Source organism: Myxine glutinosa, chromosome 11 (genome assembly GCF_964187855.1).
Source record: "Myxine glutinosa chromosome 11, kmMyxGlut1.1, whole genome shotgun sequence".
Lineage (NCBI taxonomy): Eukaryota > Metazoa > Chordata > Myxini > Myxiniformes > Myxinidae > Myxine > Myxine glutinosa.
This window is the reverse complement of record NC_136271.1, coordinates 78,368,441-78,386,874: the sequence shown is the minus strand read 5'-3', so window position 1 is coordinate 78,386,874 and position 18,434 is coordinate 78,368,441. Positions and strand designations below refer to the sequence as shown.

The following is an 18,434-nucleotide window of genomic DNA, read 5'->3' as shown; positions in this document are numbered from 1 at the left end:
TTCTCCAACCTAATGAGCGGACAACATGACGTCATCGCCATGCACGTCCGCCTTGCCTGCAAAGTTCCAGAGGAACCATCTAGCAGTGCGTCATTACGGAGTGCGTCCGCTCATTAGGTTGGAGAACCAGATTACAGATACCATTATTAGTAACTCCCAACCGCAACCAGGTCGACTCCATATGATGAGTGGATACCAGAGATAACGTCACCGCGTGGCAGGCGGTGCTTATCGCTCCCAGCAAGGTGCAGCAGCAGCTGTATGGGACACCTTGCTGGCGGTTCTCCACTGATGATATGAAGGTCGCATAGTGACTGATATATATATATATATATATATATATATATATATATATATATATATATATATATAATATATATATATATATATACACACACACATACATACATATACATTTGCATCTGTGTATGTACTTTTGGCCTCTAATTATTATTATTCCTAATACTGTTATTATGCTTATGATTATTATTATTTAATTCGTTTCGGAATTTTTTTCTTCCCTATTTTTAGGCCTATTTAAATTTCTATTTTTTAAGAAAGAAAAAGAATAGTATTTCATGACCTATTGTGAATCTCCCCTTCCAATAACTTTTTGAACATCGAAGAAGATCCCGGGGAAACCATTGGGACCAAGCCTTCTCTCTCTCCGTCCCTCCCTTCTCCATTTATAAAACATGAGCCTGACAAACTGGTTAAAACATGACCTTTTCTTCAAGGTAAGCCTCCATCACCAACCAACCACCACTTTAATTTCATACCTCCATTGTTAATCGTGTCTGAAATAACCTTATTCCGTGTTCACTTAATGTTATATAGCAAATTATTTCAATCAATTTCTTGGTTCTCCAGGCAGCAGCTCAACCACAACACCAGAACACCAGAACACCCACTTTACCTTTCCGTTTTGTGGTTTATGATGGAAAGCAATAGAAACCTGGGTTTCTGTTGAGTGTTTTACGCATCCATTTATGCTGTGAAGGTGTGTTCTTGTGTACACTGTGCAGGTGAGTTGTGTTGCACACCGTTGTAGTTGTGTTCCATTGTACAGTGTACAGGTGCGTTATTCTGTGTCGTATGCAGGTGAGTTATGATGCATAATGTGCAGTCCCATGAGGTTGTGCACATATACATATTCTGCATAAGTGCAGCTGTATTCTGCAGAGCAGGTGCGTTATGACGCATAGCGTGGTGTGCAGGTGCATATAATGATATTCAGAGTGTAGGTGCAGTGCTTGATGCATGATAAGACCTTATCTGCTCACCTCACGCAGTGTAGTGTAAGGAAGCTATAAGCTTGCGGTTCTGGGCCCACGTTTCCTGAAAGCAAGTTACCCTTTCTGTGTGGGTAACGATAAATGGAAGCAATGGTTACAGTTTGATGCTTTTGTCAGATGAGATGGAGAGAAACTGATGAGCACAATTTTGTTTCATAACGCCCTATCTGCTCTCCGATAATATTTTACCTGAAATAGTAATGCCCCTTCTGAAAGTTTTCATTTTTCCCAAAATCTCATGCAATCCTTTTTTCCAATACCGAGTTGAATGCATTTTCTGAAAATGAAATAATGTGAACCTGTTCTTCCACATGCATGAGGTAAGGAGACCTTATGAAACTCCAGGTAAAGGCAAATATATGTCCTATAAAGATTCATCCTATAACGATATCCACCAATCCTATTTAAATTAAAGTTACAGTGTTATCAATACAGTATCAGATTATTTCATATTATATGTCCGTTTTGATCTTATAAATGTCTTTTAAATGCTGAACGTCACTTCATCGTGGGGCATCCATTAAACACATCTTCCTACTTCATCTTCTCCGACACCACACCCTCACAACCACACTATGGGCCCATCTTCCAAAATGCATCCCATTCCACCCCCACCAACCACCCCATTCCAACCCGACCATTCCATCCCAACCCGACCACCCCAATCCAACCCGACCATCCCATTCCAACCCGACCATCCCATTCCAACCCGACCACCCCATTCCAACCCGACCATCCCATTCCAACCCGACCACCCCATTCCAACCCGACCATCCCATTCCAACCCGACCACCCCATTCCAACCCGACCACCCCAATCCAACCCGACCATTCCATTCCAACCCGACCATCCCATTCCAACCCGACCACCCCATTCCAACCCGACCACCCCAATCCAACCCGACCATCCCATTCCAACCCGACCATCCCATTCCAACCCGACCACCCCATTCCAACCCGACCATCCCATTCCAACCCGACCACCCCATTCCAACCCGACCACCCCAATCCAACCCGACCATTCCATTCCAACCCGACCATCCCATTCCAACCCGACCACCCCATTCCAACCCGACCACCCCAATCCAAAGCGACCATCCCATTCCAACCCGACCACCCCATTCCAACCCGACCACCCCATTCCAACCCGACCACCCCATTCCAACCCGACCACCCCATTCCAACCCGACCACCCCATTCCAACCCGACCACCCCATTCCAACCCGACCACCCCAATCCAACCCGACCACCCCATTCCAACCCGACCACCCCATTCCAACCCGACCACCCCATTCCAACCCGACCACCCCATTCCAACCCGACCACCCCATTCCAACCCGACCACCCCAATCCAACCCGACCACCCCATTCCAACCCGACCACCCCATTCCAACCCGACCACCCCATTCCAACCCGACCACCCCAATCCAACCCGACCATCCCATTCCAACCCGACCATCCCATTCCAACCCGACCACCCCATTCCAACCCGACCATCCCATTCCAACCCGACCATCCCATTCCAACCCGACCACCCCATTCCAACCCGACCATTCCATTCCAACCCGACCACCCCATTCCAACCCAACCACCCTATTCCAACCCGACCACCCCATTCCAACCCGACCACCCCATTCCAACCCGACCACCCCATTCCAACCCAACCACCCCATTCCAACCCGACTACCTCACTCCAATCCCACCAACCACCCCATTCCAACCCTGCGATCCATTTCCTGAGCATTATCTTGGATTGTAATGTCATGTGTCCCACCAATATTAACAAGGGCATTTAATGATTGTTTGCAAATAATATGAATTATTTAAATACCAAGAGCCTCTTCTCTTTACCATTTACATAATAATTTAAGAATCATTTGCAAAAGTACACGGTTGAGGTAAACAATAGTTTTTAAAAGATCAAATCTATTTTAATAGCAGCTGTCAGTGTGGGTTCTCGATCTGTGCCATTAATTCTGTGCAGGAACCAGTTCGACCAGAAATGGACCAGTTTTAGCAAATGTAACAAACAGTGACGCTTGTAGATCAAAGCAGATGAGGAACACGTGCTTATCTATGATAGCTCAGTACTTTGTCTCAGGGTCTGTTACGACAAATTAGTGTCATTCATCATGGAATCAAACCAATTGCATTAAAATATTTGTATTCCATATCCAGAATGGAAATTCATGTATAAAGCGTGCATAGTCTCCGTGGGAATGGGACGATACTGAATGTAACGAGTTGGCAACTGGAAACTCAATCCTGTACGACCTCCAACAAGGAAATGAGGAGGCCGTTTGGCACAGCATTGCCCTGTTGCACTTCCGAGTTAATTTTTGTTTTTGCTCCAGCTGTAATCAACAATCTTCTTGACGTTTAACTAAAGTCTGAATAATCAGATCTTGATCTGGTGACTCGACTTGTTTATTTAGATGGACTTTACCATCACCACAGTCAACATATACCAACTTAGAATTATTGATTTATTTATATACATTTTATCATCAGCATTACCAACATATACCAACTTAGAATTACTTGTTTATTTATATACATTTTATCTTCAGCACCACCAACATAATTATACAACTTACAATTATTTATTTATTCATATACATTTTATCATCACCACCACCAACATGTACCAACTTAGAATTATTTATTAATTTATATATATACATTTTATCATCAGCACCACCAACATAATTATACAACTTATAATTATTTATTTATTTCTATGCATTTATCATCACCAACACCAACATGAACCAACTTAGAATTAATTATTAATTTTTATATATACATTTTATCATCACCACCACCAACATATACCAACTTAGAATTATTAATTAATTTATATATATTGTTGTGGTTTTGGAATAAAGGTTAATTCCCCCTCGTCGGTAGATGCACCACAACATGAAGCCTCGCGATAGTTCAGTTATTTCTTAGTGAATGTAAGCATAGTCCTTTCCTGTGTTTAGTTTTGCATTGAGCAGGCCCGTGAGTAGGGCGGTTCTTTTAGTGATAGCATGCCACGTGGCAGGCCTGAACAAGTCTGGCGAGGCCGAAGGGAAGCGCTGCAGGAGGGAGTGGCCGGTAAGCATGAGCCGCCAATCAGGGCTCAAGGGGAGTGGCTAACCACGACGATGAGAGGTGGGGTTTTGGAACATTCGAGCAGGGCCGGGGCGGAACCATATAACCCTGCTCCGAGCCCCCCCCCCCCCCCCACCTCAGACAAGACCTGAGTCAGAGTCGTGTGCACGTCAGTCAGAGCCGGAGAGTATCGTGAGTTCAAGTGCTGAGTTACAGTTCCCTGTGAGATGAGTTCAAGTTCCCTGTGAGAGTGAGTTGAGTTGAGCATGAGCACGCACGAGAACGCACCGCAGAACGAGTACATTGAATTGCGGTGATCGAGATTGTACACGAACTTTCCCCATGCCCAGTACCATACGCTCTGCGCTGTATTAATCGCGCGCTCGAGAGGACGACCCGTGCCGGGTCACAGACGCGCGATTTCCTCCTGCCTGCCTTCGCCTGCATACGTGCCATGAACATCCGAGAGCCACGCCGGGCGAGCTGCCCCGAAGCGACCGACAGCAAGGCGCGCTTGGCACACGAACTTCTTCTCTTCTTCTCCCCGTGTGTGTGAGTGGGCCCTGTGTCTGGGGATAAGTTAAGATTGATTAAGCTTGTGCTCTGTGTCCCCTTTCCTTCATCCTGATCATTGTAAATAATAATAAATCGTGTTCTTCCTCTGATTTGACCGTTCCTGTCCCTTCCATCCATTGGCCTCGCATGGTATGACTAGAACCGCTGGAATCGGGTTCCATAAAAGTAACAGCACGAGGCACGTGATACGCATACCGCTCGGGCGTACTCGATTAAGCGTGGCTTGTGCGAGGTTCGGTCCCCGCTTTTGTGGCAGCGTGGGTTAAAGGTACGTGCGAAGTTGACCCGATACCCTTGTTCACGTTTGCTCTGGAAGTGGCGATCCGGCCTCGAGGACCCGACGACCCAGGGGGAAAAAGGGGTTTAATCCCCCCTTTGTAATGGGAACGGGCTTCGGGAGATCCGCAACAATATATAGATTTTATCATCACCAACACCAACATAAACCAACTTAGAATTATTCATTTATTTATATACATTTTATCATTATCACCACCAATATCTACCAACTTAGAATTATTTCTTTATTTTTATATATACATTTTATCATCACCAACACCAACAAATACCAACTTAGAATTATTTATTTATTTATTTATATACATTTTATCATTATCACCATCAACATGTACCAACTGGAATTATTTATTAATTTATTTAATTAATTAAATATAAAATGACGTCCTATTTTTAAATGTTTGTATTCCATATCCAAATTTTTTAATTAAATGTACACGTCCCATTTTAAGGTGCGGTTGAGGGCTGTGTCCTCGATGAGGTCTAGTTTTCCCTTGGCGGGGTACCTAAGTTAACGGTTTACCTTTGCACCTTGTTATGTCCCATTTACCACGTAGTTTGATCTAATTATAATATCGTTACTTCCACCACCGAAGGTGGATGCAGATTATATTTTCACTCCTGTTTGTCTGTGAGCACGATATCTTAAAAACTTGTGGACGGATTCGGACGAAACTTGGTGGCCATGTTGGGTGTGTGACAAGGACGAATTGATTCGATTGTGATGAATTTCCGGATCGGGTTCCGAATCCGGATACGATAATATTTTTAAAGTAATTTTTCACCTATTGAGAGATATGGCAAGAAACGACATATAGCACGATATCTCTAAACGTTATGGACGACTTTTTTTTTTCCTTTTTTTTTTTGTATACTGAATCGAGGCTCGTGAAAGAGCTAACATTTATTTCACAAACAAATCAACCAGACAAACAAAACAAACAAAAAGAGGGAGCGGAAGACAAGATGGGGAGAGAAGGGGAAGCACACAACCACAACATTTGAGAGCAGGGAGAAGTGTGGGAGGGAGAGGACTTGGGGGCAGGAGGCGTGGGAGGGGGAGGGCGGGGGGGAGAGGTATAAAACACAAGGGGACCGAAATTAGCGGGGGTAGAAAAGATCAAGGTTTTGGATGGGGGAGGATAAGAGATGGTGGTCTTATGACTAAACTAAGTGGACGAGTTGGTTTGGTAACAAGAACAAGCCCATTCGATTTTGGTTCAGGTCCGAATCCAGATCCGGCCTATCAGTGGATACAAAACATAAACCGTTCTGCCTGGCGGAGGTGTGCGCTCTACCGAGTGCTATTCTAGTTTCCTCGTGCATGAAGAGACGCTGGAATTTTGGAGTGGACGATAAGCCTGCCATCCTACGTTCTTGGACAATATAAATTGGAAGAGCAGGAAAGTTGTCGCCAGTGTGTGGACAGCTCTCACAAACCTGCAAGGATCGAATGTAGTTTTCGACATGTCGTAAAACGAAGAACTCCTTGGCCTGCAACTGCCTTCAGCCTGGGTCCTTTGCAACTGTTATGCTGCGAGTGCTCATTAATAAATGAATGACGTGTTTTTTTCCAGCAGAAATATTAATTCCCTCAGCGTTATCCCATTTTGATTATTATCATTGGTTTTTTCCCTTCATTTTGATCCATTTGTCCATTTCCACTCGAGCAGTAATTACCGAACCCTTGTGTACAGGTTCTCTTGTACATGCCATGTGTTTCTTTGTTGAATCCACCCCCTCCCCCCCCCCCTCCCCTTCCCACGCCTCCTGCCCCCAAGCCCTCTCCCTCCCACACTTCTCCCTGCTCTCAAATGTTGTGGTTGTGTGCTTCCCCTTCTCGCCCCATCTTGTCTTCCGCTCCCTCTTTTTGTATATTTTGTTTGTCTGGTTGATTTGTTTGTGAAATAAATGTTAGCTCTTTCACGAGCCTCGATTCAGTATTCAAAAAAGACTGTGCTTTTGTTTTTTTTTATAATAAAATACTCTTTTGTGAAAGCCTTTATTTGTAATGCAAAATAATCATTAAAGGAGAATGAAAAATTAACTAACATCAGAATGCGTAAATGAAAACGCCATGAAGGAATAATTGGGCCGGTGTCGCGAACTAAATCCGCCCCCGTATAAACCCTCCCCCCGGCGAATCTGCACCGGTATAAACTCGCCCCCCGGCGGATACGTTTCTCGCCCCCCATCAGAATAGAATCGCTCCCCATTCTCGTTTACATTTCCATTAAATAAAACATATTTGCTGAGCATTTTCTCAACAAATAAGGTCTTGGCGTTTCAATACGCGCATTATTTATCGTATTCTCACAATTGATATAATATACAGAAAGCAGATAAGGCATTGCGTGATTTTTGAATACTAGGGCATGCCCGTACTATATATATATCTAAAATTATATCCCCCCCCCTCTATTTACATGAAATGGTTTGGTCCATTCGCAAAGCCAAAGCGAACGGCTTGCGAGTACGGTGACAATCCCCCCCCCCCTCTATTTACATGAAATGGTTTGGTCCATTCGCAAAGCCAAAGCGAACGGCTTGCGAGTACGGTGACAATCCCCTCCCCCTCTATTTCCATGAAATGGTTTGGTCCAAAGCGAACGGCTTGCGGAGTTTGGTAAAGAAATCGCCATAGCTCGGTAACTACTTCTCCGATTAATATGAAACCTTGAAAAGGCACATCCTCGGGTCCCCAGCAATATACCTGGCAAGTTTCAAGTATATCGGACCCGTGGTTGTCGAGAAACAGCGGTCACAGACAAACAAACACAGAGACACACAGACACACAGACATACACACACACAGAGATTACTGGAATTATAGATAGATAAATAATGATTATTTCAGTTGTTTAACATGAACCTGTTACTCCGAATTGAAATATAATTAGGGTTAGGGTTAGGATTAGGGTTTATGTCTATGTATGTATTTCCTATTATGTATTTAGTAAATGATTTATTTATTTAATTTTTTTTTAATTAAAAGAAAATTTAATTAATTAAAAAAATTAATTAATTAATAAAATTAATTAATTAATTAAAACGAAATAAAAAATTTTAGTAATACTATTATGTATTTATGTACATATATATTATGAGGGGGCGATTTTGTCACGGGAGAGAGTATTTCGTGGCAGGGGGGCGAATCTATTTTGAGGGGGGCGAATCTGTACCGGTACAGAATCGCCGGGGGGCGGATCTGTTTCGTGACACCGGTTCCATGATTTTTTTTTTTCAATCTTTTTATGAATTTTAATTTTCATGAATTTGTTTATTTATTTATTAAGAATTAATACATGCAAGAAGCAAAATCAAGAACATTGTGAGATATCAATGTACGGTTAAATGATTGGCATGGACACTATGAGATGTCGATGCACTTTCACATGAGTGGCAAGGTCACGGTGATGTCCTTTGTTTTCTTTACAGGAGTGAGGCTCATGGAAGAGCAAGGTAGAGCTGGCAGTGAGACAAACATCAAGGGAATGAACGATTAGGGAAAGAGAAGAAGAAGGAGTAAAGATGGTTTCGTTAGGAAAGGTTAATGGGGGTAATAAAGATAATGGGTCGGATTTGGGGATGACATGAGATGGAGGTGCGTTGATGGAAAGAGTGAGTCCGAACAGCATCTGGAAGGTGGTTCCGTCAATAAGAAGCACCCCCCGGATGGATGTTTGATCTCTGTTTGAAATTTATCTTCAGTTATATTCATGTTAATGAGTAAAAAAGCAAACAATATGAAATGGTAGAAAACAAATGGTCGAAAACAAAAGCAGAAGTCTAACAGCAGCGTAGCTGGGCTTGTAAAATATTATAAACCACAAACACATATGATTAGCTTTTTAAACAGTCGCTAATGCTGTTTATAACATTAAACAAATAAATTTGGAGGAATCCTGACATCTGTGAGGTAACTTTTACTTAAAGAACTGAGGGAAGATCTACTGTAATCTATATACCCCACAAGGATTGGGTTAATTACATGCTATCAAAAAACCGAGGCGAATTCCTTACTTCCGTGGTTGTTAGTTTCATACACTGCTTATCGTCGATTCATGAACCATACACTGCTTCAATCCACTAACTTTGTATTCACAACATTGGGATTAAAGTGTTATGGTCATATTTACTATAGTATTATATTATTACTATTACGAAAACGATACTACTGAAACGATACACTACTGTATTAAGAAACCTGGGCTTAATTTGTCCGAAGCGGCCCGAATGTGAGGCAGGAAGCCTAAGGCCTATATGTACCGTTTTGTCGGAAAAGACGTAATGTCGATGCTTTCGATATTTGATGATCATTTTAACAATCGGTTTGTTTGTGTTTCACGCTGAATAAAAAACGAAAAGGTAGACCATGGCGATTGTTATATATGACAGGTTCGACGATATGTTAGGCGGAATCAAAATGCTGGAGTGTGGAGAGTCAGCGGCATACACCGTTATGACGTCAGACTTAATCACATCACCCTGTCATGTGACCAGATCTTTAGCTCTGATTGGTATACGTTTGAGGGGACATACATACATACAGACGGACAAACTGTTCTAGACGGCTTTGCCCTATGGACTACGCCATAAAAATGGTATAAAATAATATGGTATAAAAACCAAAATTAATGGTACCTGAATGGTACTTGAAACGAGTGCTCATCTGCATTGTTGAGCCTTGTTCAGAGTGCATTCAGATTGTGGTTTTGGTCATATTGAGTGAGGACGAGAATAGCTAGAAGTTAAAAACTCGTATGAAGGAGATTCCAAACAATGACAGCATCAACCTGGTGTGGACCTAAAAGTGGTTTTCAGGTAGTGTTGCTTGAAGATTTGTGCCTGTGATTTCGCTCTTTATCCCAGGCAACGCAGGCCAAGCTATCTATATCGATTGATCATTCTGTGTGGTCTCACCCAATGGACTTGTGCTGGTTCTGAAAACATTCTTTATATTTTTTGCAGGATTTAGACTCAGACCGAACTCACCTGCAGAAGATGAAGAAACATTTGAAAAACCTGTTTACATCAGGAAAAGGTAACATTGAAAACTCTTTGCCGATACATGTCCTAACACAACACCGCAATGTGTGACCTCAGTGCGCTATTCTGTCGAGATGATTGTGGTTAATCCACGCCAGGAGCAATCGGTTTCTACTGGGTACCTGCCAGCGTTAGCTGATGGACCTTGGAGACATGACAGCATTATTCAACAAAAAGTAGGCGAGTTATTGCCGGAACCCTGAACAAATTTAAAATTCCTGCCTAAACCTATATGGGTCAATGCATGAGCGGTGCAGCCACGCCATCAGAAATGACACAGATAGTAGTCACGTGGTGCATATTTATGATGGAATGAATGGATTTCACAACTTGCTGCAGACACTGCGGATTGTTCAGAACAGTTAGAAGTGCCTGCTGACCGAATGTTGTGATTTTATTTGAAGGAGATGTTATGAATATTGTTATACGTAAATATAAGAAACTTAAACACAGGAGGGATTCGTTTGGCCTATCATGCCTCCAGCATATTCACAACATATGCATACAACAAACCAGAAACAGGAAACATGAGGGAACTGAAACCATCAAACCTGAAACAGGAAAGCCAACTTGTGTTACTGATCCAATAAAATCGTTATATAAGTGAACCACCTTTAGAGGCCATTTTTCCCCACATAGCAGGGGTTGGCCCCTTTGCGGGCACCGTGGTCCCCTTTTTGAACAATGTTTTATGGACGGAAGCCCTTCCTGCTGCCAACCCTGTTGGTCGCCTCTTGCGACACATAGGAAATTACCAGTGAACTGGTGCTGAATTTGCCGACCTCAGAAGGATGACAGGCTGAGTCAACCCCCCTGGTGTTAATTCAGCGATCGACCGGGATTCTAACCCAGGATCCTAGGATCCCAAGCCTGCACCCTAACCGCTAAGCCAACACCAGGCTGAAATCGTTTTATAAGTGTTGAATAATAAATCTTCTATATATCGTCATATTTCTAATGTCTGTTTGTTTGTCCTTTTCTGCTTATTCAAGGCTATGTGGATAATCAGGAGCTCTTTTCCCAAGCACTGGAATCCTTTGGCAACACCTTCCTAGAAGAGGAGCCCCTGCTTGGCTCGGTTTTCCTGAAGTTCTCAGTCCTCACGAAAGAGCTCACGGCGCTGCTCAAGGCTTTGGTATGTTGAGCACTGGATAGAGGGGAAACTAAAAATGGATAGAGGATAGGAGAGAATGCTAGAATGAGATATGGGATAGGCTGGAGGGAAATTTAGAATTGGAGGTAGGTCAGAGGAAAAACTAGAATTGGAGTCAGAATAGAGGGTACGAGATTGTTACCCTCGCCAGAGGAGAGGGTATTTCATGTGTCCGTTTGTCTGTCTGTTTGTCCGCACAGAAAGAGTATGCTTTTCTCTGCAACCGTTGGTCCGCTTGACATGAAATTTTCACCAGAGGAGTGCCTCCCCCTGTTTAATTTTTCATTGATAATTATGATGTCATAGGTCACGTGGTATGGGCACCATCTTGGGGAAAATAAAAAAACTTTGCACCTCCATATCTCTAAAACCGCTCCATGGAAAAAGTTGAAACATGTATCATTGTCAAGTATTCCCCATGGGGAACAACATATATTCATGATGATGTCATCGGGTGCCTTCATTGTGACGTCATAATTAGACGAGTAGAACGCTTGATCTGATCAGTTTGAAATGTCTTGAGCGTGATCTACACAAACATTGTATGTGAGAATTAATTGATGACGTCTACGTGGTTTGGCAGCCATATTGGATTGAACATAAATCTACGTCGTCAATAAACCACACAAACACAGCACCTAATAAACACAACACAAATACACCACACAAACACGTCCTGGTGAGGGTCTGCAATCTCTGATTGCTCTTTTATTGTTTTAAATGTTTGCAAGTGACTTTTCACCATTGAGAGATGAGGCCAAAACATTATATCGCACAATATTTCAAAAAGGTGTGGACGTCGGACGGATCATGATAAAACTTGGTGGATGAGTTGGGTAGGTGATGAGATCAAGCCAATTAGATTTTGGTTCAGGTATGGATGCAGATCTGGCCTATCGGTGGGGACAAATCGTAAACTATTCAGCCTGGCGGAGGTGTACTCTCTACCGAGTGACGTTCTACTTCTACATGTAATGCTTGCACACGCAACTCCATGAACCTGAAATCAAAATGCTTTAGGAATTTTTTTTTTTTTAAATCTCCCAATAAGGAACTGTTTGCCTTTCTGCAGATTCACATCAGTGCATGGTGCTAAAGATACAAAACTGCTTATGTATTTCTAATATTAACCACACTCTAATCAGATTTGAGGTTACAGAAAGCTGAGGAAAACTAGAGTACAGTATTTAGAACTCAATATCGCTACTATAATTATGTTTGCAATTACGACTGCATCATGGGAATTACCTACATCAATTATTTTTTATATTCCATTCATTGAGGTTGGCTCTTATTCCCTTTCTTTGCTACAGGCAGTAATTTCAACGATGGATCCGACATTTCTCCGGTACTTTCCACTTAAAAAATGGTTAACTCAACGAAATTAATTTACTACTAAAATCTCAAGTCAAAGGAAATATTTCTCACAATTTATGGAATCAGCAGAACGATGATCGATGTATGCCAACCACCGTGGGTAGCAAGGCAAAGCTGACATTTGATGCGTTAAACCTTTGTCGGAGCAAAAAAGCTAAAAAATTTGATTTTAAAATATTTCTATAAAAATAATTTTGGCTCATGGAAGAATGAGAGCATAATGTACATTTTCATTTGAAATTCTCCGCTGTACCATCAGCTATCTAGTGCGGAAGTCCAGGATACTGAACACATAACCAGAATGTGGAGGGGTTAGGTACACACAGTAGGATGGGCTTACTTCATATAATACAGGCCATCCCATAAAAAAGGCATGCAGATTCAAATACTTCTAACTTTTTTTATATATATAATAAAAGATGGCACCATGAGACCACATATGGGATGGAGCGCCGTATCAAGGCGGTGCCGCATCCCATATGAACAGCATCATTATGGAATGGCTGAACCCAATATAAAACATGTTATGCGTTTACAACGGTCGGTGTAACGTTTCACCAGAAATTCTCACCCTGTATGAAAACTGGGCAGATCTGAAATGCAGAGAAGAGTGGGACAATCGAAGTTGTTCGCTGTTTTTTGGAAGGCAGGGGAGATGTGGATGAGAGATACTGGAAAGGGGGGGGGGGGGCGAGGGAGTAACCTGCACCCCACTTTCCAAGTTGTTATAAAAACAAAATTGGATAGGGCTCGAATTGCAAACAACGACGTTTTGCCTGGTGCGACTGTGGCCATTTCCACGTGTTCATTCCGAAAGTGCTTGTGGTCCCGCTCGGAAGCAGCTGCTCCAAGAGATAAAATAATAACAAATAACTATTCCATTCACGCCATGAGGCGCATAGGAGCTGCCGACGCAGTTTCATTGGCTAAGGAATACAATCCTGGATGGGTCGCCACTCTGATGCAGGATACTCAAATGGTTTATTACCCCAGGCAAGCTGGTTCTCATTTTGCCAACCTCGGAAGGATGACAGGCTGAGTCAACCCACCTGATGTTAATTGAACGTCACGACAGGGGCTCAAACTCAAGACCCTAACTGAGATCTTAAGCCCGCCACCTCAACCATAAAGCCAACACCGGGCATTTCTCCGAGAGATAGTGAATGAAAACTAAAATCACAACACTTAACACTTTAGTTTTACAATTAACAGAAGGTTTCTGAAGATTTTTTGCTAAACAGTAATGAGAAGCACTTTTAACTTAGTGGAACTTATTTACACTTAAAAAGTTCACAATGATCCTCTGCATTGTCCTTTTCCAGATCCGGAACATGAACAACATCATCACCTTCCCCCTTGATAACCTGTTGAAAGGGGATTTGAAGGATTTAAAGGGGGTATGTATGCACTTTGCACTAACCTACGAATTTTGGGTGTCGCTGCACTTTGTTGAGTACCGGCTGTACAGTTTACCTGTATTTGTCATTTACTGAATGTCACTCTGCAGGACATGAGGAAACCTTTTGACAAAGCATGGAAGGATTATGAAACGAAGTTGTAAGTTTTTGCGGGAATTAAATGCGCTTACTTACATTGACAAAAATGCAACATAGTCATATTTAAATTTCATTAATTGAGATATATCTTATTGCTTTCAAAAAATAAAAAACATCAGATTTTGAGGGGCATATAGTTCATCGTTTTTACTAGCTGAGCTGGTTCTTCCAAATCACCTTTATATCCAGCTGGTTCTTCTGCTGGGTACCCCTGATATAAGAGAGCTGCATGTGTGTATGTGTGTGTGTGTATGTGTGTGTGTGTGTGTCACCATTTTTCTCAGAGATGGCTAAACAGATCTTCATCAAACTTTCAGAGGTTTCATTCGTGAGTGCTGGGTCGTGTTTTAGGCAAATAAAAATTGAGAAAAAATAACATTTTTATGCCTCCGCCCCCGAAGAAGGCTGGAGGCATTATGTTTTTAGGTTGTCCATCCGTATGTACATCCATCCGTCCATAAGAGCGGGACCACTCGTTTTTCTCAGCAACCACATGACCAGTTGAGATGAAACTTTCAGGGTAGGAGTGACACCCATGTAGAACGTTTTGATGATAATTGTGATGTCATAGGTCACCTGGCATGGCAGCCATCTTGGATTAAATCCAAATAATTAAAAAATATTTCTCGGAAACTGCTGAATGCAAAAAATTGAAACTTGGCACATTGTCGAGTACTCCCAATGGGGAACAAAAGCATGATAATGATGACATCGGTAAAGTGGTATACCAGTCATAAATATGCTAATCGAATGCCTTATCCTAAAAGTTTGAAATTTCATGCTCTTTGATCCATTTGTATTGAAATATTAAATTTATGACATCATAGGTCACATGGTTTGGCAACCATATTGGATTGAACCGAAAACCTTCAAAAACATCTCCCAAACCATCAAAGCGATCGACACAAAACTTTACATGTGGCATCGACTATGCATGACAATTAAAAGTTGATCACGAAAACGTCATCGGTCACATGGTGGGGCAGCCATATTGGATTGAAGGAAAATATTAAGTAATTATATCTCAGAAACCGCTTACCCTATTGATGCAAAATTTTACAAATATCATCTAACACCATTGCTGCGTATAGTTTGAAAATAATGACGCCGTAGGTCATGTGGTTTGGCAGCCATATTGGATAGAAAAACGAACCTTATCCGATCAACAAGAAACTTCACAAACGTGATCCCCATCCATACATATGTATGTAGAGCGTACATGTTTGTTGCCATATGCCACGTGGTTTGGCTACCATATTAGCTTGAAAGCAGATATTTTTTTAAAACCCTTCTCCGAAACCACTTCACCGAACGATGTGAAACCTGTCTTATTCTGGTTAAAATGTGATACTTGAGAACAGCTGAAGGGATTTAAATCAAACTTGTTTCTTTTTAGGACAGTCAATGAGGGCATCTTCCCATTGTCACGGGCAGGGACTACGTGGAGGCATATTGGCGACACAGTCGAATTGCTCTAGTTTTGAATTTAATATTTTTTTGGAAATTTTGAAGTAAAAGTTGGATTTTGGGGGATTTTTCCTTTAAATCGCTCTATCGTAGGTGTAGGGAAGTATGCATAAGGACCCCATTCCTTAGTGGGTGGGAGGAAGTGTTTTAGGCCCCCACAAAAATAGACCGGGCAACGCCGGGTACCCCTGTTAGTATCACATATATTATTTTTCACATTACAACTTTGAATTATTAAGATGTATTTTCACATGTAGCATTGTAATTGCAATTATGAGGTATTAACCTTTGATCAATTAATTTATTTGTGATTGTGATGCCCTCTGTTAAGAAAACGAGAATGTTTGATGAATGAAACAGATCGTCATTATGTCTGATTTTACACGAATCCGTGATTTCAGTTGGTAATCTTAATTGTGAATACCATTAAGTCATGATATTAAACTAGGTGTAGTTTGGAAGATCCACATTCAAAAATGTAGGAAACATTAACATGTGAAGCTGTCCAGCAGATAGGACCCAAGTCCAGCGTTTTGATCATTGTGTGATCTTCATCAAACACTGTGTGGGGTCATCAGCCTGGTATTTTAAATTAACTCCTCCCTTTTTGGAGGTTATTGTTTGGGGGCCCCTCCCATTTGGGAGGATATAACTTGCGAGGCTCCACCCCTTTGGGAGAGTAGTCTAAGTGCCGCACCCCTTTTTGAGATTAGTACGTCATCGGTCATCGGTAAATTAGCTCGAAGTCTTCCCTTCACAGTTGAAACTGAGACTTGCTTACTTCGACCAGTGTTAAGCTGTGCTTGAAGCTGTTGTCCTGTGAGCTGCCTATCACACAAGCTGTTGACTCTCAGAAACTTGTCTTCTGATTCTGTTGTGGCTTTGGGTCTGCCAGACCTCTTCCTGTCAGAGTTTCCTCCAGTTTCCAATATACTACTTCCTGCAGTGCAATATTGTCCAAATAATGCTTCAGAGGGTGTACTAACAGTCTGTTCCAATACTGCTTTTATACAGACAGGGGGTTTGTAATCAAGTAATCATCAGAGGTTGGGACACCTGTAAGAATTGTTTGCATCAACTTTCAAGGCTTAATTTACTTACATTGCTGCAGCACAGCTGTAAGTTGTTAACCCATCACTCGTTCCCTGAAGAAGGCCTTTTTTTTGCAATATAACTGTGCAATTTGCATTATTTCCCCGTTTTTTGCTAACCTAAACTTTTCTTTAACCTCGAGCAGTTTACAGCTTACCTTTGTACCATTTCAGGTTATTCACTGGACATTAAACTGCATAAATTTCAATAAAAACTAGAAAAATTGAGGTGTTCTAAAACTTTGGACCGGTAGTGTATGTGTGAGTTTGTCTTTTTGTGATTAATGTTAGCTCTTACATGAGCCTCGATCTTGTATTCAAAATAAATAAATAAATAAATGCCCCTCTCTTTTTGGAGGGAACTGTTAAGTGTCCCCTTTGAGAGAGTACTGCTTATGTGCCTCCTCCACTTTGGAAAGGTACCAAACCTAGCATACAATGCCCACACAGTGCAGATGAGGACTACTCAGTGGCCAAAATGTCAGACCTGAGCCTTTCTTATTGGGTAGCTGTACTAGTTGGTGGTACCTTCCTCAGGGAGTCCTTCATGTTAACCTTTGTTGATGCTGTTCGCTATCCCAGCTGCATACATACATGTTTACTTAGACATTTACAAGTTTTCCTTGTTACATATGTCGGTTTAAAATACTGCACTCAATCGCTGCACTGACCATGATGCTCTGCCGGGTCTTTGCAGTAGTAAGATCGAGAAGGAAAAGCGAGAGGTGGCGAAGCAGTACAACATGACCCGTGGGGAGATCCTCGGTGCTGAAGTGGCCGAGGAGATGCAAAAGGAGAGGAGGCTTTTCCAGTTACACATGTGTGAGGTTTGTCTTTCTCTCACTGACGATGTTTACCAAATGAGCTTCAGAACGATCACGCATATTCGTGCAAAAACATACTCAATTATACGAGGGCTATGTTTGTTTTATACTTGTGGAACTAGAAAAAGGTAGGACAGTAATATTCCTGTATTTAAATGTATGCTAGTTACACTTCAGGGTTGTATAGGAATGCCATCAAAAGTTGGGGTGGCCCAAATTGTTAACAAACGTTCTATCGCTCCTCCATGTGCTGAAGGCATGTACTGCTCTTCGTGGCTTTAGGGCACATGTAGGCACGAAAGCGGAATCCTTTAAGACATATGCTCCGCCCAGAATGTATGCCAAGTAGTGACGTGTCTAACATAATGTGCGCCTCTCTGTCTTCTCAATGTGGACGTTTCTAACGATGTAATTCGCTGGTATCAATATTTTTAGTACTTGTAACTAGAGTATTATAAAGTCTTCATTCTTCCACTTTTTCTAAGTGGAAAAGTGGGGGTGGAGGCAACACCACCCCCACCTGCCCCTGGCCTCCCTGTTTCCTAAACCATTGCTCTATCGTTTTTGAACACATTGTACAAAATTAGTTTCCAACAAAACTTTAAAGGGACATTGTGGACTGCAGGGATTCATGAATGCAGTATAACCTGT

At 42.0% G+C, this 18,434-nt stretch overlaps 1 protein-coding gene across 4 annotated transcripts in view; it reads left to right on the top strand.

The window, feature by feature from the left end:
* The window catches only part of LOC137436793 (arf-GAP with SH3 domain, ANK repeat and PH domain-containing protein 2), an 83,231-nt gene that overhangs the window by 8,428 nt on the left and 56,369 nt on the right, over nucleotides 1–18,434 (top strand). For all 4 annotated transcript variants that reach the window (XM_068130898.2, XM_078786807.1, XM_068130896.2 and 1 more), the window contains exons 2-6: nucleotides 10,238–10,310; nucleotides 11,308–11,450; nucleotides 14,168–14,242; nucleotides 14,353–14,402; nucleotides 17,657–17,786. In XM_068130898.2, coding sequence (XP_067986999.1) covers nucleotides 10,238–10,310; nucleotides 11,308–11,450; nucleotides 14,168–14,242; nucleotides 14,353–14,402; nucleotides 17,657–17,786 — 471 coding nt within the window. The remainder of the gene's footprint in view (nucleotides 1–10,237; nucleotides 10,311–11,307; nucleotides 11,451–14,167; nucleotides 14,243–14,352; nucleotides 14,403–17,656; nucleotides 17,787–18,434) is intronic.